The 24,086-nt window shown below is 40.3% G+C and overlaps 1 protein-coding gene across 1 annotated transcript; it reads left to right on the top strand.

Moving 5' to 3' along the window:
• Positions 1–2,301: 2,301 nt before the first annotated feature.
• LOC123751296 (piggyBac transposable element-derived protein 4-like) lies at positions 2,302–3,630 on the top strand. Its single transcript, XM_045733387.2, has 2 exons — positions 2,302–2,955; positions 3,211–3,630. The coding sequence occupies exons 1-2, from the start codon at positions 2,302–2,304 to the stop codon at positions 3,628–3,630; spliced, it is 1,074 nt and encodes a 357-aa protein (XP_045589343.2).
• Positions 3,631–24,086: the final 20,456 nt, after the last annotated feature.

Here is a 24,086-nt window from a genome sequence, read left to right as displayed (position 1 = left end):
TCTGAATTTAAGTGGTGACTGTTCTCAACCTAGTAACGCCACCACCTCTTGGTTGACATGTTGGTTGTCTAAAGATGTGGGTTGTTTCAAACTCAAAACTGAACCAGTGAGCAAATTGCCTCCCACAGACAATAACAGGTTCATTTCCTGCTCTTTAGAGTGATGAATTGTCTAGTGAGAATTTATGGTAATATTCTGAACGTACAAGGAATCCAATGTTGAAGAGGTGGTCAGACGTGATTTTGTTTGAGTATGAATGTTAAACAATGCTTATTAAAACATACTAGAAAATTAATGAATACTACATTATTCATTGTCGATAACTTCAACTTCAATTATGACTATAAATAGAGTTTCAACTGTAATAAGCATAAAAATATCGAGTTTCTGATCAATTCGAACCATATTTACATATAAAGTGCACAGTTGTCTGTTCAACAATCTCATTTGAATTGATTTTTCATAAACCTAAACTTCATCTAAACACATATTGACCTATAACTTTCACACACTCGAGTACAAATCCCAACAAATGTTTACTAAAACATACAAGAAAATTCTTTAATTAGAACTACCATATTAATTTTCAATAACTTCAACTTCAATTATCTCTAAAACCGGGATTTCAAATATGAGACCTGGTAAAAAATTAAGCTTCTGTCTGATTCCCACCATATTTACACACTATGTGCAAAGTTCTTAATTCTAAGGCATCCATATACCTTAGCATTATTCGAATTATTCATTTTCAATAACTTCAACTTCAATTATCTCTAAAACAGGAATTTTAAATTTGAGACCTGATAAAAAATTCAGCTTCTGACCGATTCTCACCATATTTACATTACTTCCCCCCTCCCTCCAAAAAAAAAAAAAATATATAGGTATACGTTAGGGATAACTGTATAACAGACACTGTGCTCCTTAACTGTCTAATAGTAGGTTCGACATATATATGTATGAGATTGGGTGTACATAAATAGGAGATGCCTCATATGGGCCAAAAGGCCTTCTGTAATTACCTTCATTCTTATGTTCTTCTAACAAACATATATATTGTGGTAACTATTGCCCATATAAAAGTAATAAGGCCCTAATATGTTCCTCATTCATCAATACAACCTTATGAGACAAAGATAATAGAATCTGAAATCTGTAAATATATCTGCCCCAAAAAATTAGTCACAAATTCTGCCACCTATTATTTTGTTATATATGTTATATAACATTATTAATATTACACTTTCGCCCGGGCATGACGCAGTATTGCGTCATCCGTTTACTGTCGGTAATGCCGGGGATGACGCAGCATTGCGTCATCCACTTTAAAAATTCGCCAAAAATCAGGTTTTTATCCGATTTTTTGGGGACTGGGTTTAAAATGCGCGCCGATGTCTTCCCATTTTCTTTGTTGTGCCTAGTGGCCCGCAGGCGGCGCGGCACACGCCGTCGGCCCATTGTTTTTGCTCCACTGTTGTGACCGGTGTCACCTCCCCTCGCGTCTCAAACGTGTGAACATTTCAGTTATTTTCCGTGGCTATATTTCTTACTGCGGCTTTAAAAACTATCTATGCTTACTCCACGATGGATAGTGATCATGAACAAGGCCCTTCCAGGAAGAAAATTGCGAAAGAAAGGCGTGAAAAGCAGAAGCTGAGTAGTGTACAGGAGAAGTACAAGCATGTGAGACAAACTCCCTCTAAGTTTCAGGCTGTATTTGACGATTTGTCTGGGTCATCTAGTGATGAAACTGATGTCGGTATTGATACTGATGCAAGTAGTGAACATTTAGAAACAGAGACGGCCGATGAGGATTTTGATAGTGATGAAAGTGAGGAGTCTGACGTCGAGACCGCCACTCGTGCACGGCGCGGTACTGGAGCTCGTGCCAGAGCCAGACGTACCAGACGTACCACACGTACCCCAGCACCAACAGATTCTGATGATGGATAGTGTAGTGACAATACTGAACCCTTTGTGGACAATTTTTCAGGTACACCAGGCTTGACTGTTCCTGCACCTTCCACTGTTCTTGGTTTCATTCAACTCTTTCTGACTCAAAAATTGCTGAAATATGTTGCCTATGAAACAAATTTATATGCTTCCCAAAGTAAGGCAGGTACTGGGCAAAGGACAAAGCACAGATGGCAACCAGTGACAGTGAAAGAAATTGCTAGATATTTGGGACTGACGATCTTGATAGGTATTTGCCTGTTGCCAAGACTTAGAATGTATTGGCAAACAGGCAGATTCTGGCACATACCATGTTTCAACACCTTCATCACTGGTAAGCGATTTGAAATGATTGCTAAATATTTCCATGTTTATAACAATAAGTCCATACCACCAAGCCAAGGAGTTGACAAACTTATCAAAGTTCGCTCACTCATGCAATATCTCCTGAATAGATTCAAGAGAATATACATTCCCAATAAAAAATTGAGTTTGAATGAAGGGACAATGCCATGGCGTGGCCGTCTATCTTTCAAGACCTATAATCCCAATAAACCAGATAAATACGGAATAAGGCTCTACATGCTAGCTGAAGCCACCAGTGGCTACATTTATGATTTTGAAATCTATTCAGGAGTTGGGAAAACAACGATTGACACAGTTATGGCCTTGATTGAACCACTGAAGGATAAAGGTTACCATTTATATATGGACAACTATTACAATTCGGTCAGATTGAGTGAGGCACTACTTCAAGTAGGGGTATACACCTGTGGTACCCTCAGACTGCAGCGTGGTGCACCTAAATCCCTTCAGATGCAAGCAAAGGGTAAAGTGCCAGTAGATAAAACTTTATTCAAACGCAAGGACAATACTTTCATAATTTTGTGGAAAGATAAACGAATTGTTTCACTCATAACAAATTGCCACAATGCAGAAACACAACAGGTTCAACGCAGAAAACGAGTACGGAATCGTGATGGAACAACCTCAGTGCAGCAGGTAACGGTCAACAAGCCGAATGCAATCTGTGACTACAATACAAACATGAAAGGTGTTGATCACTTTGACCAAATGATCAAATATTATCACTTCACAAGGAAAACACACAAATGGACGAAAAAAATGACCTTTTATTTTGTGCAAATGGCTATCTACAATGCTTTTGTGATGTACAACTACTATACAACAGATAGAAGGAAACTGACATTACTCCATTTCCATGAATAAGTCATTGCTGCACTATTGTTCAATGAGTCAAGTAACTGGCCTGAGGAAGATGATGACATCCCACATGCTGCTGATGTCAATGCCACTGGAGCCAATGTTGCAACACCAGGACCATCAACACCCAGACCTCCAACAGCAGGACCTTCAGGTGTGAGGCGCCCACTATTCACTTCACCTGTACCTGCAGACTTACCTTCATCGTCTGAGTCAGAAGACGAGGCTGTGATTATCACTAGTGGTGCTTCTGCTGCAACAAGACCCCGTATTGTGGATAATCCATACCGCCTCAAAAGAAACTTGTCCCATACCCAAGTAAAGATACAGATGCGTCTGAGGTGTCGTGTGTGCAAATTGTCGGGTAAAAGGAAGGACACACACTATAAGTGCAAGACGTGTGATGTGGCATTGTGTCCTGCACCATGCTACAGTTACTGCACCATGCAGTAATGCTTGCCCACCATCCACTCCACCTATACAAAACATGGGTTGACCATGCAAGAAACGTTTTCCAGGAGCAGGTGGAGTGGATAAAACAAATGTTCAACCCATGTCATGTTCAACATACAACACTGAGGTGGTAAGTACAAAAATTGTTATTATTTTTTTTTTCATACTTTCCCATATTGTACAGGCAATGTTGTTCTTCAATTGGCCCTTATATGCACTATCCATCTAAAGAATTCTATTAGGAACATTTTCATATTTAAATGAGCGCTGTAACACGAAAATTGAGATTATCACTAGGAAATAATACTAAACATTTGTGGGCGGGAATTGGGAGTGTAGCTGGAAGGCGTTTGAACGCTCACTCATGGCTAACACATGGCTCGTCTTCAACTCGTCGGCGGTTGGAGCGTGACCAGGTTTTTTATTTTATATGCTAATGTTACTCTAGAGAATTCTATTGCGAACCATTCAGACCAAAATGAAAGACCTAGAACGAAAATTGAGGTGACCAGAGTGAAAATAGCGAAAACATTTTATCGCGTTTGCGTGCTCCTGGGTAACTCGTTCGCAATTTCTCTGTTTGCTGCGGGTAATTAGCCGGGCTTTTGGAGTTTATATGCATTTAGTGCTGTAGAGAATTCTATTTCGAACACAATGATACCAAATTTAATCTTGTAGAACGAGAATTGAGGTGACAAAGTTGAAGAGAGTATACACTTTTCGGAATTAACGCGCGCTCCCGTGAAACACTGGGACCCAAATCGTATCGTTGAGGGGGTGACGCGCGGGGTGCGCGATTTAACATGTTGACCAATTTCGTTACAACTTCACATGCTTAGTGACAGATATGCGTTCTCCAAGATGTAGAAGTCACAACAAAATCCGAATAGAAACAAAGGAGAGAGAAAAAAAAGTGGTTGTCAGTTTTTTGTACAAAGGGACATAAGAATATTGCCATTGCGCAATGTATTTAAATGATATATAATAAAATATGGCATAATAACATACTAACTCATAATGTGTAAAATCTGGCCCTCCAGGTGGCACCAGCTGCATATCCACTTTGTATACCCTCCTTACTACTACTTGTCTTCTTTGTGTGTCGAACAGGTGATTGCATCTCTTTATCCCTGATTGCCAGTAAATAGGTGTGTCCCTGTAGGAGTACTGCAAGTTAGCCTTTCTTTATCGTGTTTAGTTGGTACAGAGACACTCATTAACACTAAACGGTGATATGATTATAGGTATATATATAATAATATGAAAATAATTATTGATACACAACACAACTTGTGCTGGTATTGATCCCACCAGATATAAGGGCCTGCATAATTAATTAATGGTGTTAGGTTGTTCAATATTTAGTGCAACACTAGGCTATGGTAATATAAATGGGACTAGGTTGATCAGTATTTAGTTCAACACTTGTGAGATATCTGGGGCTTAACTCATATATTCAATTATTTACTTATTGGATTTAATAAATCGAAGGACCACCCACTTTTGAGAAAAGAGGGAAAACTAATAGAAGTGATCATTAGAATAAAACTAGAGAACCAGTGTCTATAGATAATCATTAAGAGAATAATCACTTGAAATAATGAATGGAATGTATTATTAATTAATTAAAGTCAGAGCCTCAAAGACCTACATTGGGGGGGGGTATTTCTAGAAATTCATATATATCTAGGAACCAGTGTGGTTCGCCACCAGTTCATTGTTGAGTAAAGGATATAATAAATCTAAACTACTATAGATTCAAAATATGAGAAATCAAATTGTGAATATTAAAGATCATGAATTACTGAGCAACAGTCAGAGCAAAACACATTAATTACCAATCATCATTTCTGGGAATAATCTATTCAATGTAAAGATTCAACAGGAATTATATAAGAATCAATAATCATATTAAATAAATTTGTATGAAAAAATGTCTTAGCTTTAAGGCGATTTCTGTAACATCATTTCGTCATTCGTCATCGTGTTCACAGGATCTCCACAAAGAAAGAACTCGAGGTAAATATCACGAATGATGAGAAACAACTTTATGACTCCTCGTATACACGCTGAAATCAGAGAAATTTAAGTAGCATTTGAATAAGCTACGTTTTATTTTCAATATTCATGAAAACGGAGGAAATTGTCGAAATTTTACTAACGTTGTATATTGGGTATCATCGCTATATGACGACAGACTACTCACAAATATATAATCTAGGATGATGCATCAAACGAGAAACATATACTTAACATGAGCGTATTAAATACTGAGGTCTGCCAAAACCGTGTCAGCCAGTCCCTGATGTCCACTGCTGTGTACGTGTAATTACGGGTCTTGGCTTCAATTGTTGACGCGTTATTAACTGGCTGGGCACTATAGAACACGTTAATAAGTAATTATTAACTATTGACCGAGTATCAACGTAATTCTTGCCGATAAATTCCCCAGTCACTACCACGTGTCTCGCCACTCTTCACGCCAGGGATGCCTTCTCTCGCACAATGGCGTCGCTGCCTCCCTCAACCCATCTCTCGCATTCACCACAGAAATTATTAATCACGAATAATTCTTTTCCTCGCAATTATGGATGTAATACGTTAACGAGAACTGGGTTGCAATTATAAGGATTTAAATATTATCATATTCTCGTTTTATGGTGTTAAACGAGAAATGGAGAAGAATTTATTTTCTCCATGGCATTCGCACGTAACAGAGAAAACTGCTACTACATAACTATTTCAGTTAATAACTCTCGGTTTTAGATTATTGGGAGTTATATTATCCGTAGGTAATTATTACACGGAATACTGATAATTTTAGAGAACCACATTCAATTCTCTAATTCATTGGTAATAAATGTGTCTAACTGGACATTATCTGACGCAATGTTGCTACTCGATTTCATGAGAATTCCAGCATTAATACGCAGATGCAATGGTTAATTTATGTTGACACTACCGTTAGTGAAATTAGTAACTACTGTAGTTAGTATATAATGATAATGATTTATTATAATACAATAGTAGTTTATTAGTGTTGGAAATTTCCAACAACACTAGTCAATGGTAAAATCCTTCCCTTAAAAGGGGTTGGGATCTAGCTACTAGAATATTGTGTGATAGACACAAAGTGCTATATATTTTAATTGGAGTTTTAGTTTATATTTTAAATACTTTTCTTCTTAGATAAATTATATACACAATTGTTGTTGGTAGCCTCTCATTAACCACCCATGTTATTTTGGTAGTAATAATTATTTTATTAGTGACTTCGCGAAATTAAACACCACAATCTAGTAGATAAACTCAGTAAAAATAAAGCCATAATTTGGTTTATTTAATTTATGTGATAAAACTCCATGGATATCACACTCCACGAATTTGGTGGATAAGCTACACGAAACGGCTGTGAGTCTAGGCTACTGACCAGTCTATGACTGGCGATATGTGTTTAATATATTATTGATTCATTGGACTGGTTTATTTAATTTGATGGACCAGTGTGATCTAGGATCATTAAGTACCCATCTAGGTTCAAAGGCTTGTAAATTATATTTGTTGCTCAAGATCCAATAATTTCTGTATTTGATGAACCAGTGTAGCATTTCTGGTTCATCCAGTTCGAAGGTCCATAAATTATTTGGGGGAAATCTACCTGTAATTGATTTGATTAATAATTTTAATTTAAATAATTGTATATATTACATTTCAGCATTTTATAACTGTGCATTTTATAACTTTTTTCACCAGTAAACTTCCCTTCACACATTTTGGGGGGTTTTATACTTAAATCTTACCATAATTAAACGGTAGACTTAATAAATAACCCCTGGGAGGCGCTTGCCTTAATAGCCTTCAACACCACCAGGCGCAAGAAATTGTATTATTAAAAACTTTTGTTTCATCATATAAAAATGCTCATTTGTGTTCCCTGATCATGGGAAAATGAAAATCAAATCGTAGGTGACATATTTTGGCTGCAATAAAGCGGAAAAGTCTGGCAAAATTAAAGCGTTGACAGAGTAAGTGTCCTCTGACAGTCTTCTCTACCTCGCGGCAGGCAACAGTTGACACAACGACATTATTACCTAATTATTTCAATGTCTCTGATTTTTTCTCACTTTTTTTGCAGTAATATAATTCAATAGTGTGTAATGTGTTATATTTATATAATAAAAATGTGTAAACCAAATGTACTACTAATCTGGTATGGTGTCCAAGCAATATAGTGGCCGCCAATACCACAGCCAGCAGACCATGCTACCTCACTCACCAAAAATCCTCCTCCCACTATACTGTTTATGCTGTTAATACGCTATATACACACACACACGTTATATATACGTATCTACATGTTTTATTCAACATACTTGTACAACAAAGCTGGTATGATGTCCAATCAACATAGTGGCCACAAGAATCTGCATGACAAGTGACACAGCAGACGACAGCCTCATTCCCTCCCACACTAACACCTCCCTCACCAAAATGTCTCCTCCCAGCATATCCTTTTGCTGTTATTGCACTATATATACACAGGTTATATATAGGTATATACATTTGTGTCACAAAACTGGAATGGTGAGTCCAAACAACAAGAGTGAACTGCCAGACCCAGCCAGCAGACGCCATCTCCCTCACTCCTTCAACACCTTATTCGCCAGCATTCCTCCTCCCACAATACTGTTTGTGCATTAATTAAACTATATCCACACGTTTTATATAAGTATCTTAATCTTTTATACACCATAATTGTACAACTAGTCTGGTATGGTGTCCAAACAGCATAGTAGCCACAATACATGGCATGACATGTCACACACCAGCCAGCAGACGACAGCCTCACTCCCTTCCTCACCAAAATGGCTCCTCCCAACATACTCCTTTTGCTGTTATTACACTATATATATACGTTATATATAAATATTTACTTTTGTGTTCACCATAGCGAACCACTAAGCTTGTATGGAGAGTCCAGACAACAACAGGTCACAACACAGGGCCACGAGGCCGATGTTTATATATTTGTATCAAGGTATAATTGGGCTATAGAGAACAGTGATACAGTAAATTAGTGAACGGTAACACAACAGGCGAAAGGATACAGCATACTGAAACAACCACCAGCACCAATCCACTGGCACTCAGTGGAAGAGTGGGACTCCAAACCACGTGGAGAGATGACGAATCCACCGAGGCCCACGACATAAGGACATCATTATAAATTCAGCTGGTTGTGTGAGCGGGACGGTTTTGGCCGGTGAGTGCTGCCTGCTCCTGTCGGTTAACTGATGTACAGTAAGGTTAATTATAAGAGAAATCTTGTTCAGTTTATCATATACATTTAGACTCACAAAGTGGCTCATTCCGGGTAGAAGTGTGACACATAGGGGACCCTCGTGACACTCACACTCACAAGCAAACACATACACAAGCAAATACACACACACAAGCAAACACACACACACACACACACACAAACACACACACACACACACACACACACACACACACACACACACACACACACACACACACACACACACACACACACACACACACACACACACACACACACATACAGTAAAGGGATGGAGTAAATCAAAATACGAAATGGTTTTTACGTATGTGAAACATCACGCCAGCAACAGGATACCCCCCACCCCCTTCTTTCACACCCCATCTTACCCAAAACACTACCCTATGGGAACTGGCTAGATAGCGGCCTTTGACACTTAGTTGACAACTGTTGGACAACTGACCATACCTCCAATTTCTCACCCTCCTCCTTCTCCCTCTCCCCCATTAAACATACACAAATAGATCTCTTTTGTTCATCTCTCCTTCCTCTAATATCTCTCCCCCTAACCTCCCCATACACACACTCCAGTGTTTGTGGCTTTGTGTGTACAGTGTTTTTAGTATAACAAGTAGTCTTGGATACTAGCTAAAGAAAGTAAAGAATCTTGACGAATACGGCTCATGTAGGTACTAGTTTCTGTCACCTTAGAATCAAAAGATCACACCGCCAATCCCCCCACCACCATACACCATCCACCCCACACACAAACACACACACACACACACACTAGGAACTTTCTGAGCCAGCATGTCAAGGAACCCACAGGAGTGAGAGGCAATGATGAACCAGCTGGACTCGACTTGATATTCGCCCCGAATGAGTCAGAAATAAGGGAAGTCAAAGTTGAAGCCCACATAGGAATGAGTGACCACAGTGTACTGACTTTTGAGTACTTGGTGGAGGTAGGGATAACCTATCCAAGGATGGGATCAGAGGGAAAAAGACTAAATTACCGAAAAGAAAAATATGACGAGATGAGGAACTTCCTCAGGGGAATACCATGGGAAACAGAACTTAGAGACAAGAATGTGCAGGACATGATCGATTTTGTCACCCAGAAGTGCCAGAAAGCTGCTGACAGGTTTATCCCCGTCCAAAAGGAGAAAAACGAAAACAACAGAAAAACCCATGGTTTAACCAGGAATGCATGGCAGCAAAGCAACTGAGTAAAAGAACATGGAGAAAGTACAGAAATAACAGAACACCGGAGAGCAGGGAGAGATATCAGAGGGCCAGAAAAGAGTACCTCAGGGTGAGGAGGGAAGCAGAGAGACAGTTTGAAAATGACATAGCGAATAAAGCCAAGACCCAACCAAAGCTGCTCCACAGCCACATCAGGAGGAAAACAGCAGTGAAGGAACAAGTGATGAAACTGAGAAAAGGGGAGAACAGATACACAGAGAATGACAAGGTGTGTAAAGAACTCAACAAGAGATTCCAGGAGGTCTTCACAATAGAACAAGGAGAAGCCCCTGCACTGAATGAGGAGGAGGCAAACCAAGCAACCTTGGAGGAATTTGACCTCACCAGTGATGAGGTCAAAAGGTGTCTGTTGGAGCTGGATGTGACAAAGGCTGTTGGGCCTGACAGAATCTCACCATGGATACTAAAGGAAGGTGCAGAAGCACTAAGTGTACCACTCTCTATGGTGTATAACAGGTCACTGGAAACAGGAGATTTACCAGAAAGTTGGAACACAGCTAACGTAGTCCCAATATACAAGAACTACAGGCCAGTTTCCCTAACTTGTATACCATGCAAGGTGATGGAGAAGATCGTGAGGAAAAGGTTCGTAGAGTATCTGGAGGGAAATAACTTTGTAACACACCACCAACAGGTGTTCAGAGATGGTAAATCGTGTCTCACAGGTTTAATAGAATTCTATGACCAGGCAACAAAAATTAGTCAGGAAAGAGAAGGGTGGCCCGACTGCATTTTCCTGGACTGCCAAAAAGCCTTTGACACAGTACCCCATAAAAGGCTGTTAAAACAGTTGGAGCCTCAGGCAGGAGTAAAAGGTAAGGTGCTCCAGTGGATAAGAGAGTACTTAAGCAACAGGAAACATCGAGTAACGGTGAGGGAGGAGACATCAAAGTGGCGAGATGTCACCAGCGGAGTCCCACAGGGCCCAGTACTTGGACCCATCCTGTTTCTAATATATGTAAACGATCTTCCGGAAGGTATAGAATCGCTCCTATCAATGTTTGCTGATGATGCAAAAATTATGAGAAGAATCAAGACGGATGAAAATAGACAGAGACTACAGGATGACCTGGACAAACTGGAGGAATGGTCTAGAAAATGGCTGCTAAATTTAACTCAGGAAAGTGTAAGGTAATGAAATTAGGCGAAGGGAGCAGGAGGCTGAACACAAGGTATCATCTGGGAGGTGAAATCCTGCTAGAGTCAAATACAGAAAAAGATTTGGGAGTTGATATCACACCAAACCTGTCCCCAGAGGCCCACATTAAAAGAATATCATCAGTAGCATTTGCTAGACTGGCCAACATAAGAACTGCCTTTAGAAACTTGCGTAAGGAATCTTTCAGAACCCTGTATACCACTTATGTAAGACCAATCCTGGAGTATGCAGCTCCAGCCTGGAGTCCATACATAGTTAAACACAAGACAAAGTTAGAGAAGATTCAGCGGTATGCCACCAGGCTCGTCCCGGAACTGAGAGGATTGAGCTACGAGGAAAGGCTAAAGGAGCTGAACCTCACATCCCTGGAAAACAGAAGAGTAAGGGGAGACATGATAACCACCTACAAAATTCTCAGGGGAATTAACAGGGTGGACAAAGACAAACTCTTCAGCACGGGTGGGACACGAACAAGGGAACACAGGTGGAAACTTAGTACCCAGATGAGCCACAGAGACGTTAGAAAGAATTTTTCAGTGTCAGAGTAGTTAATAAATGGAATGCACTAGGAAGTGATGTGGTGGAGGCTGACTCCATGCACAGTTTCAAATGTAGATATGATAGAGCCCAGTAGGCTCAAGAATCTGTACACCAGTTGATTGACAGTTGAGAGGCGGGACCAAAGAGCCAAAGCTCAACCCCCGCAAGCACAATTAGGTGAGTACACACACACACACACACACACACACACACACACACACACACACACACACACACACACACACACACACACACACACACACACACACACACACACACACACACATCCACACATACACATTGGATTGTAGAACTGGAATTGTAAACAAACATGGCAGAGAGCAGACGTAACACAGAGGGAGGAGGAGGACAAGATGTCTCGCTTGAGGAGGCACTCGTTCAAATGTGGAGTGAAATCAGAATGGAACTACAGGTAATGAAGGAAAAGGTAGCTAACTTGCAGGATGAACTGATTGTGGCAAGGGAGGAGATTAAAAGCCTGAAAGAGAATCCCCAATATCCGCCACGAACCAGCCCTCAGGAAGATGGTAATGTATCTATAGAAGGGACTTCTGGTCAACAAGGGACTTCTACATTACTACCCTCATTTGCATATATACTTAGTAGGACCCCGGAAGTGGTCTCTGCAGTAGAGTAAATTGCCATGAAAGTTGCTACTTCTCAGGAAGCAGCAAGATGCACTAGGTGACTGATAGGGAGGAAAAGAGCACTAGTCGTAGTAGGTATTAAGGAGCAAATAGAGGCCACTCCAAGGGTGAGGAGAGATATGGACAAAGCCACAGTCAAAGAGATCCTTGAAGGAGTACAGATAGAGGGGGAAGAATTGAATTTAGAAAAGGTTTTCAGGCTTGGCCAGTACAACACGGACAAAGATCAATTGATAAAAGTGGTTTTCAAAAGCGAGAACACAAAAGAGAAAATTTTAGCAAAGAAGAGCACCCTACTCAATGTGCAGAAGTTTAAAAAGGTATTCCTGCAGAGGGATATGATCAGGGAGGAGAGACAGAGGGCAGCAGCAGCAAGGAAGGAGCGCAAGGAGAGGGAAAGGAATCAGGGAACCACATCCCAGAACCCTACGATCCCAGAAGGGAGTGGGGAACCCTCCACATGAAATTCAACAGCCCCAGTGGGATGAAGATCACACTCTTCTCCCAACTAATAGAAGCCCTAGCTGCCCCAGCCCCTATACTCATCCCCCACCCTAAGCCCTCCCTTCTGCCCAACCCCCATATCCCCTCCCTCCTCTCCCACCCCTAAGCTCTCCCATCTCCCCTCCAAGCCCTCTTTCCTCCCTCTCTCCCCCAAGCCCTTCTCCCCCACCCCCCCAAGCCCTCCTTTCTCCCCCACCCCTAAGTCATCCCTCCCCCCCTTCCCCCGACAACCCCCCCCCCCCTTTCTCCCTATCCCCCCAAACCCTCCCTTCTCCTCCACCCCTCCAAGCCCTCACTTCGCCCCTACCCTATCCAAACCAGATCCTCCCAGCCCCCCCACAATCTAGGTCCCCCTCACAACCTAAGGCGCCCCCCCTTTCCCCCCTCCCCATCCCCCTCCATGTTTACCTTCTCCAGTGGAAGCAACAGAAACTGGGGTTGGACAGAAAAGAGTCAGCTTCAAGGTGATGTACACGAACATAGATGGAATTACAAGCAAGGCGAGTGAATTTAGGGAAAGAGCACAAGACGTAAACCCAGATGTAACTGGAATCATGGAAATAAAACTCTCAGGAATCATAACAAATGTGGTGTTCCCCCAGGATTACACTGTAATAAGGAAAGAGAGGGAGGGAAGGGGAGGAGGCCACCACCTCTCATGAGTAAGGCCATGAGTGGCCTTACTCATGAGAAAGGAATGGAGTTTCAAGGAGATGGTTATCCCAGGCTGTGAAGGGTTTAGAGACTACATAGCAGGCACCATGACGATGGGAGGACCCAGAGTAGTAGTAGCGGTGATATATAACTGACCACCAAATGACAGAAGACCCAGGCAAGAGTATGACAGAGACAACATGGCAGTTAATAATATAATTGAGAGGGCAGCCTCTGCTGCCTAAAGAAATCGATCCCATCTGCTCATCATGGATGACTTTAATCATGCAAGGATAGACTGGGAGAACAAGGAACCATACGGCGGAGAGGATACATGGAGAGCCAAACTAGTGGAAGTGGCAACAAGAAACTTTCTAAGCCAACATGTCAGGGAACCAAATAGGATGAGGGGAAACGATGAAAAAGCGATACTCTACTTAGTCTTCACTTTGAATGACTCCGATATAAGGAAAATTGACTTCGAGGCCCCAGTAGGAATGAGCGATCACAGTGTACTGACGTTTGAGTATCTGGTCGAAGAAGGGCTAAAGTACTCGAGAATGGGAACTGAAAGCAAAAGGCTGGCATTCCGTAAAGAAAATTACGAGGATATAAGAAAATTCCTAACGGATGTAACATGGGAAGCAGAGCTTAGGGAAAAGACGGCCCAAGACATGATGGAATACATCACACAGAAGTGCAAGGAGGCAGCAGAAAAGTTTATCCCGGCCCAAAAGGTAAAAACTGAAATGCAGATTAGAAACCCATGGTTTAATCAGATATGTAAGCTAGCTAAGCAACAAAGTAAAAGAGCATGGAGTAGCTAAAAATAACAGAACACTTGAGAGCAGAGAAGGTTACCAGAGAGCCAGGAATGAAATCATCAGACAATTTCTAAGCCAGCACAACAAGGACCCAACGGTTGAGAGGCGGGACCAAAGAGCCAGAGCTCAACCCCCGCAAGCACAACTAGGTGAGTACAAGAATAAGAGAAGACGAACCAGCCATGCTCGATCTGATATTTACCCTAAATGAGTGGGATATAAGGGAAGTCAAGATGGAAGCACCCTTGGGAATGAGTGACCAGAGTGTATTAAACTTTGAGTGCCTGGTAGAGCTAGGAATTATCTCCCCCCAAAAAAGAACTAGGAAACAAAAGGCTGGCATACCGAAAGGGAATTATGAGGAGATGAGACGTTTCCTAAGGAATATACCTTGGGACACAGACCTCAGAGATAAGTCTGTACAAGATATGATGGACTATATCACCCAAAAGTGTCAGGGGGCAGTAAACAGGTTCATCCCGTCCCAAAGGGAAAAATCCGAGAAGCAACAGAAGAATCCATGGTATAATAGGGCATGTATGGAAGCAAAGGAACTGAACAAAAGGCCGTGGAGGAACTTCCAGAAAAACAGAACACCAGAAAGCAGAGCTTAGGGAAAAGACGGCCCCAGGAATGAGTATGTTAGGGTGAGAAGAGAAGCAGAGAAAATTTATGAAAATGATATAGCAAACAAAGCCAAGACCGAACCCAAGCTGCTCCATATTCACATCAGGAGGAAAACAACAGTGAAAGAACAGGTTATGAAACTTAAAACAGGCGAGGACAGGTATACAGAGAATGACAGAGAGGTGTGTGAAGAACTTAACAAGAAGTTCCTGGAGGTCTTCACAATAGAACAAGGTGAGGTCACTGTGCTAGGAGAAAGGGAAGTAAACCAGGCAGCCTTGGAAGGGTTCGAAATTACGAGTGAGGTCAAGAGACACCTGCTGGATCTGGACGTTAGAAAGGCTGTTGGTCCAGACGGGATCTCACCATGGGTACTGAAAGAGTGTGCAGAGGCACTTTGCTTGCCACTCTCCATAGTGTATAGTAGGTCACTTGAGACGGGAGACCTACAAGAAATATGGAAGACGGCAAATGTGGTCCCAATATACAAAAAGGGCGACAGGCAAGATGCACTGAACTACAGGCCAGTGTCCTTGAGTTGTATGCTATGCAAGGTGATGGAGAAGATCGTGAGAAAAAACCTAGTGACACATCTGGAGAGAAGGGAGTTCGTGACAAATCGCCAACATGGATTCAGGGAGGGTAAATATTGCCGGACTGGCTTAATAGAATTCTACGACCAGGTGACAAAGATTAAGCAAGAAAGAGAAGGCTGGGCGGACTGCATTTTCTTGGATTGTTGGAAAGCCTTTGACACAGTGCCGCATAAGAGGCTGGTACATAAGCTGGAGAGACAGGCAGGTGTAGCTGGTAAGGTGCTCCAGTGGATAAGGGAGTATCTAAGCAATAGGAAGCAGAGAGTTACGGTGAGGCGTGAGACCTCAGATTGGCGTGAAGTCACCAGTGGCGTCCCACAGGGCTCTGTACTCGGTCCTATCTTGTTTCTGATATATGTAAATGATCTCCCGGAGGGTATAGATTCATTTCTCTCAAGGTTTGCTGATGTTGCCAAAATTATGAGAAGGATTAGGACAGAGGAGGACTGCTTGAGGCTTCAAGAAGACCTAGACAAGCTGAAGGAATGGGTGAACATATGGTTGTTAGAGTTTAATCCAAACAAATGTAATGTAATGAAGATAGGCGTAGGGAGCAGGAGGCCAGATACTAGGTATCATCTGGGAGATGAAATTCTTAAAGATTCAGAGAGAGAAAAAATCTTGGAGGTTGACATCACGCCAGACCTGTCCTTTGCAGCCCATATCAAGAGGATAACATCAGCGGCATATGCCAGGCTGGCCAACATAATAACGACATTTAGAAACTTGTGTAAAGAATCATTCATAACTTTGTATACCACATATGTCAGGCCAATCCTGGAGTATGCAGCCCCAGCATGGAGTCCATATTTAGTCAAGGATAAGACCAAACTGGAAAAGGTTCAAAGGTTTGCCACCAGACTAGTACCCGAGCTGAGAGGTATGAGCTACGAGGAGAGGCTACGGGAATTAAACCTCACTTCGCTGGAAGACAGAGGAGTTAGGGGGGACATGATCACCACATTCAAGATTCTCAAGGGAATTGATAGGGTAGATAAAGACAGGCTATTTAACACAAAGGGCACACACACTGGGGGACACAGGTGGAAACTGAGTGCCCAAATGAGCCACCAAGATATTAGAAAGAACTTTTTTAGTGTCAGAGTGGTTGAAAAATGGAATGCATTAGGAAGTGATGTGGTGGAGGCTGACTCCATACGCAGTTTCAAGTGTAGATATGATAGAGCCCAATGGGCTCAGGAACCTGTACACCTGTTGATCGACAGTTGAGAGGAGGGACCAAAGAGCTAGAGCTCATCCCCCACAATCACAATTAGGTGAGTACAAGGCGAAGCTTGAAAAAAATCAAAGATATGCTACTAGGCTAGTCCCAGAACTAAGAGTCTTGAGTTACGAAGAAAGGCTGCGGGAAATGCACCTCATGACACTAGAAGACAGAGGAGTAAGGGGAGACATCATCACTACCTACAAACTTCTCAGAGGATTGACAGGGTAGATAAAGATAAACTGTCTAACATGGGTGGTACGCGAACAAGGGGACACAGGTGGAAACTGAGTACCCAAATGAGCCACAGGGACGTTAGAAAGAACTTTTTCAGTGTCAGAGTAGTTAACAGATGGAATGCATTAGGTAGTGATGTGGTGGAGGTTGACTCCATACACAGTTTCAAATGTAGATATGATAGAGCCCAAAAGGCTCAGGAATCTGTACATCATTTGATTGACAGTTGAGAGGCGGGACCAAAGAGCCAGAGCTCAACCCCCACAAGCACAATTAGGTGAGTACATAGAGTCAACAGATGATGCCATCTCTCCCTTCCTCCTCCCATCATACTGCGCACATCGCTAATTCTCACCACAATCCTGCTATTTTCAGAATCTCGGTCACTAAATCCTGTAAAGGAATATTTTTCCACAAGTTTATTTTGTAATGGAACATGAGAAGTTGTTTGAAGATTCACAGATGGACGAAACAATGACAGTGTGCTGTGGCTAGCGCTGTAAACATCTTGAACAGCATTGTGTTCACTGATATCTGAACATTGAACACAGTCTTTATCACAGTCAGGCCCTTCTGTAATACTATCATGGCTAAATAATGTCAATTACATATATATTTTGACATTTTTAGACGATGCTGTGGTCACAAGGTGAACAGCAGTGCTGTTAGCTCATGCTGTGTGCGCTTGCCTTGGTTGCTCACTCAAAACTGAGGCCTTCACACGCCCGTGAATGTTGCCCACGATTTTTTAAATAGTGTCTGTTTACTAGAGCCCTGATGAAGCGGATGTGAACCCCTGTGTAGCCGCGGGACTTATAAATCTTATGAAGTACTCCCAACCGTTCAGAGCTATGGTGATCCGTCCTGCAATAGTGACTCATCCCAGCTATAAATTTATTGCGCCTTTTAAGGTTTAAGGGTTTAATTCACACTACTATTTGTTACTTTAGAATTATATACCCTCAGCTGTTTGTAGTGTGAGAGCTGATCTTCCAGCATCGGACTTGGTCCGCCACAAGTGATCCATCATGAGCAGGTATTAATTGCGAAGATCTAGTCCTGGTGTGTCGCAGCTCAACTAATTTCTGGTGTGCTCACAATATACCTGGGAAAATGTTACAACGTAACATCTACCAAGAACAGATATACTTCAATTGTAGCACATAAAGAATATTAGAGACTCTTATCCCTGTGGGGTTGTGTTATCATGCCTTGGGACGATTAATACTAGATATAGGAAATAACTGGCAAATAAATCTGAGCTAATAAACTAACCTAACTGTGGCCCCTTCCTCCTGTTATGCAAGTAGCGCAAACAAATAGTGACTATATTCCTTTGTTGTAAGTCACGCTGTTAACTAGAATTTGCAGGAGGAAATTTGTGTTGTAAAAGGGTCGTTTGTGGGCAATAGTTTCACCAAAACACTCTCCTTGCGGTGCCTTTGTTTACAATGGCCGGTTTACAATAATCACATCCCAGCAAACACAAATCATCTAGGAAACGTTCGTCTATCTCTTCCCATAGGTGTGGGAATGATTTGCATTGAGAATGGTGCAGGAGAGCCTTTGAGAAACTTTTAATAAAAAAATCCAAACTCAAAGGTTTTATAATAAATTGTTTTTCTACAACTATTTTGTTCCTAATGTATTACAAATAGTTTTTACATGTTTAAATATAAAATTCATGGTGTTATTTTGTAAAATTCATTAATATATTGTGAATGATATTTATTGGCTCAGTGAAACGTTCAAAATCCATTTACTTATAATATATGATCAGAAAAAAGTAGTTTTCCAAATTTTCTAAAAATCGCTCTTTTTACACAATTTGACTCCTTATGCATTCCAATATTTATTTATTTATTTATTTATGCATATACAAGAATGTACATAAGGAATGTGAGGATACAATTATGGTAATTACAGTCTTGTAAAGCCACTAGCACGCGCAGCGTTTCGGGCAGAAACACTAATATAATATAAATAAACACTAATATCATGTTTAAATATATAATTTATGTATTATTCCCTAAAATAATTTATATAAAATATAAAAGTTGCTGGAAAGTGGTGTGAAAGAATATGAAAACTTTTTGTTGTCTTATATATTGGCGTGTTCTTATTAACTATGTCTCAAGTGCACAGTTTATCAAACAAGAAGATTAGCATTCGTCAACCCTTAAAATCTTATATGTTATCTTGCTGGTGCAAAATGGGTGAATCTTTAGGAACAGCTAGTATCTATATGACAAATGGTGTTTTCCCTAACTCAAACAATGTAGGGTTTATTATTCTACACATATTTCTAATGACTCTTAGATGTTTACATTCTCTGAAGTATAATTGTGAAGGCTCTGTCCATCACTCTCAACACAGATTCTTAAACTCCTCTCTGCAGGTTCAACTATATAATTAGTTTCCAATCTGAATCTCCATGGACATTTGTATCCAAAATGAAACCAATGTGGTTTCCTTCAGCGCCTTCAGCCAGCACATTTGCTCATTCATTTCCACAGATTCCAACATGGTAGGGGATTTACAGAAATTTGGATATTCATATTGTTATATATTAAAAATATGAATGCAGTTCAATATGATAAGACAAATACATGAGTTTATGATAAATTCATTTTCTGTGATATACCATTGATATGCTCTTTTTTTCTTTAAACGGCAGACTAAACTAAATCACGATCGAAAGTATATATTGCTTTTTAAGAATTAAGCTCCACCACTGACCGCCAATTAAGTGCTCACATCAACAGAGTTGATGTATAAATGGTCAACGCTCAACAGAGTTAGTATAAATGGGGTTAAGTCAGAGTTGGAAAATGTTGTAGGTTGAGTACCTCAAAGCTCTGTCCTGGGACCTCTGTTGTTTATAATACTCAAATCAAATCAAATGTTTATTTAGGTAAGGTACATACATACAAGAGATTTTACAAAGAGTAATGAGTTAATAGATAGGGCTAGTACATACAATGCATAAAGCCACTATTACGCAAAGAGTTTCGAGCATGAAAAACAAAGGGATGAGGTAGCTCAAGCTATTCTCACCCCATTCAGTACAACGTGTTAATACATACATAGACACACGTCACAAATAAACATATTACCAAACATTCTGAGAGATAAACATATACATTTCCTCCTTCACAAGTAGTATGTTATCAGACGTACACACAAATACTTTTATGACCTAGGTATACTGTATAGACAATTTGAAAGACACCTGCAGATAATTCAACAAAATATTACAGTCTTGGTGCAAAATTCTTATATCTCACAAGAATATCATCAACCTTTCCGTTGTGACACATCCAGGCTATTTGTTCAGGAACAGTCCTTATCTCAGTGTTTCTATATACATTAATCAACGGACAATCAAGAACATAATGGGCCAGGGTGTGAGACCTTAACATACCACATAGTTTACACTTCGTGTCATTATCATGAACATCTATCCCATATTCTCAGTAATATTTGTACCCAAGCCTGAGCCGCATGTACACAGAGTCACTCCAAGCATTTCTCCTTTTACCATAAGTGAAATGGGTGTTTTGACTCACATACATGTAGTGTTGCATGGTTTGACTACTCTCATACATTATCTCTCTCCTCTCCACTCCTGCCTGTGCCTGAATATTTCTGATTTTGCTTCTTATTTGTCTCATTGTGAATTTACATTCAATGTCAACTTGTGGTTTTGATGTGGCACGTTTGGCCAAGTCATCCGCCACCTCGTTGAGCACTATTCCAACATTACTAATTACTCAACACAAAGCTGCTATTAGGACAATATCCAACTCTGGCCCCAGACATCACTCGGTACCCCTACTCAAATCTCTGAATATGTTAGACATTAAGTCACTGCACATTCTCTCATGTGTATTATACATATATAAAACGCTAAACTATAATGCCAATCCTAATCTCAAAAGCTTCATAGAAGGTTGTAACAGAACCCATGAGCACCACACCAGAAATAAATACAGTTTTGATATTCCTAGAGTACGACTTAATCAAATTAGGAATGCTCTACAAATCAAGGGGCCCAGAATATGGAATGACCTTCCCAACCATGTTAAAGACTGTACCTCTCTCAACCAGTTTAAGTTAAAAACGAAGCTATACCTAATAAATTCCCTGTAACCTACCTTATTATTACTCTACCTACCAATCTCTAACAATAGGTTAGAGATTGTCTCCAAAGAATTCTCAAAGAATTACTCATTATTGCTATCTAAGATAATTAGACGAGCCAAAACTAAATACTACGAAGATAAATTTACCCAAATAAAGAGCAACATTAAACAAACATGGAGAACAATTTCACAAATATTGGGATCAAAGAAGTCTTTAAATAACAACCCGACTCTCCTGTCTAATAACGATGGTCAGCTTTCAGCCTCTGATTCTGCTATTGAGTTCAATAGGTTCTTCTCTTCCATTGGTTCATCCCTTGCTAATGATATTCCATCTTCCAGTACTGACATTAAGGACTATCTTACAGGGAACTATCCCCAGTCTCTATACCTAAAGCCTATTAATTCCATTGACGTCAATGAGATAATCCTTTCCCTTAAAACCAAGTCTGGTGCCCTTGAGGAGATACCAACTTTAATCTACAAAAAAGCCTCCAGATCTTTAGCCCCTGCTATTGCTTTGCTCTTCAACAAGTCACTTGAACTCCAAACCTTTCCAGATATTCTAAAAAAAAGCGAGAGTAACGCCTGTCCACAAATGTGGTGATCTCACAGATGTTAACAACTACAGACCTATATCAATCCTGCCAAACTTGTCAAAATTTTTTGAAAAACTAATCTATAAGCAGCTTTACTCATATCTAGCCAAACTCAATTTACTTAGCCCTTGCCAATATGGCTTTAGGCCCAAAAAAAGCACTAACGATGCACTTATTAGTATGCTTAACTCGATTCATACAGCTCTTGATAAAAAGGAGTTCCCTGTTGGGTTATTTGTGGACCTGCGTAAAGCTTTCGATACTGTCAAACACCAAAACCTTCTTCTTAAATTACATCATTATGGTGTCAGAGGACACTCCCTACAATACCTCAAATCCTACCTTACTGACAGGCTCCAATGTGTTTCTGTGAATAATACAATTTCTCCCACCCTACCCATCAACATTGGTGTTCCCCAGGGCAGCATACTTGGCCCTCTCCTCTTTCTCATCTACATTAATGACCTTCCAAATGCCTCCCAACACCTCAAACCAGTCCTATTTGCTGACGACACAACCTTCATTTACTCCAGTCCTGATCCCCTTGCTCTAAATGCCACAGTAAATACTGAGCTAAATAAAGTCCATCTGATGGTAAAATAATAGCTAGGAAGACTGACTCTGGAAAAACTTATGTCATAACCACTGAAGCACACCTCACTTCTTTCCTGGATGACTGTGGGATATCAGCTGAATAACCAGAACATAATTTGTAGTCTCACATACAACCAAAGTGTACTTAAGCTCTGCCTTTCCTTTCCAAAGGTGTTTATTTTTATTTTTATTTTAATTTTTACTTTATTTTTTGTTTGTCATCTTTGCCTGTTTTATACTCTTAATTATTTGTTCTTAGTTAATCCCCTTGTCACTAAACCTAGGGCTTTTTATTACCCTGTTAATTAACCATTACTAAGCTAATTATCTTCAAGATCATTTTTTTTTTTTTTATGATTATTATTTTTCTTATTATTTTTTATTTTACATTTATATTGTCAGTCTCTACTGATTTTTTGTGTTTTATTTTATGTAACTTCTGTGTCCTCCCTGGCTATCTATTGGATCTTTATTTTACTTCTAAATTGTTACTATTTTATTGTATCTGCTCTTATTCTTGTGTTTTGCTTTATCGTGTATCTTGTATCGTGATCCCTCTGCATCTCTATGCACACTGATATTGATCCTGATCAAAATCTTCTGTCTCATATCTATACCAACCAGCACATTGATCATCATTATTGCAAGTATTTCACAGCACACCAGGCTAAAAACAAACTCCAAAATAGCACCTATCTATCAGTTTATAACCAAAATGTTAGATCACTTGGTAAACATTTTGACGATTTAAATGCACTACTCACAGCACTAGGTACTAACCTATCGTTCATTATTTTAACAGAAACTTGGCTAATTAAAGACTATACCCAACTCTACAACTTAGCTGGTTATAAAGCCATTCATAACTGTAGGCCTAATAAAAAAGGTGGTGGCACAGCTATATATTACCGAGATACATTTATCTGCAACAGTGTTATTAGTGACAGAGATGACTACTGTGAATATACTTTTGCTCAGTTTACAATTAAATCCCTTAAATCCTCTTTGACTATTGGAGCCATCTATAGATTTCCTAATACTAACATAGCTTCTTTCTCAGACAACCTAAGGAATCTTATTATAAACAACAATCTCAACAAAAACCACATCATTCTGGGAGGAGACTTTAATATTGACCTGGGTCAACAAAATTGCTCTCAAGTTGACTATTTCCTTAACAGCATGAACTCCTGTATGCTAATCCCCACTATCACCAAACCTACCCGAGTCACTCAAACATCAGCCACTACCTTGGACCACATATGGACAAACATAACAGCTCCCCTTGTATCTGGTATAATCTACGACAGAACAACTAACCATTATCCTACCTTTCTCATAGCGAACATGGACATAACACCACCAAAAAGCAAGAAACTTTCATTTAGGCTACACAGTGAATCAGCTTTAGACAATCTTACAGAGGCACTTCACAATATTAACTGGGATTCTGAATTCAATAATACCCATGATATAAATTCATTAGCTAACCTCTTCCTCTCCAAAACTCTAAGCC

Source organism: Procambarus clarkii, chromosome 85, assembly GCF_040958095.1.
Source record: "Procambarus clarkii isolate CNS0578487 chromosome 85, FALCON_Pclarkii_2.0, whole genome shotgun sequence".
Taxonomy (NCBI): Eukaryota; Metazoa; Arthropoda; class Malacostraca; order Decapoda; family Cambaridae; genus Procambarus; species Procambarus clarkii.
The sequence above is the reverse complement of the archived record's forward strand: the minus strand, read 5'-3'. Positions and strand labels throughout refer to the sequence as shown.

Bases quoted from the DNA above. Each gene is read 5' to 3' on its own strand.
- LOC123751296 (XM_045733387.2), top strand. From the start codon at position 2,302: ATGATTGCTAAATATTTCCATGTTTATAACAATAAGTCCATACCACCA. The intron at 2,956-3,210 runs GTAACGGTCAAC...TTGTTCAATGAG, and splicing joins GAACAACCTCAGTGCAGCAG to TCAAGTAACTGGCCTGAGGA.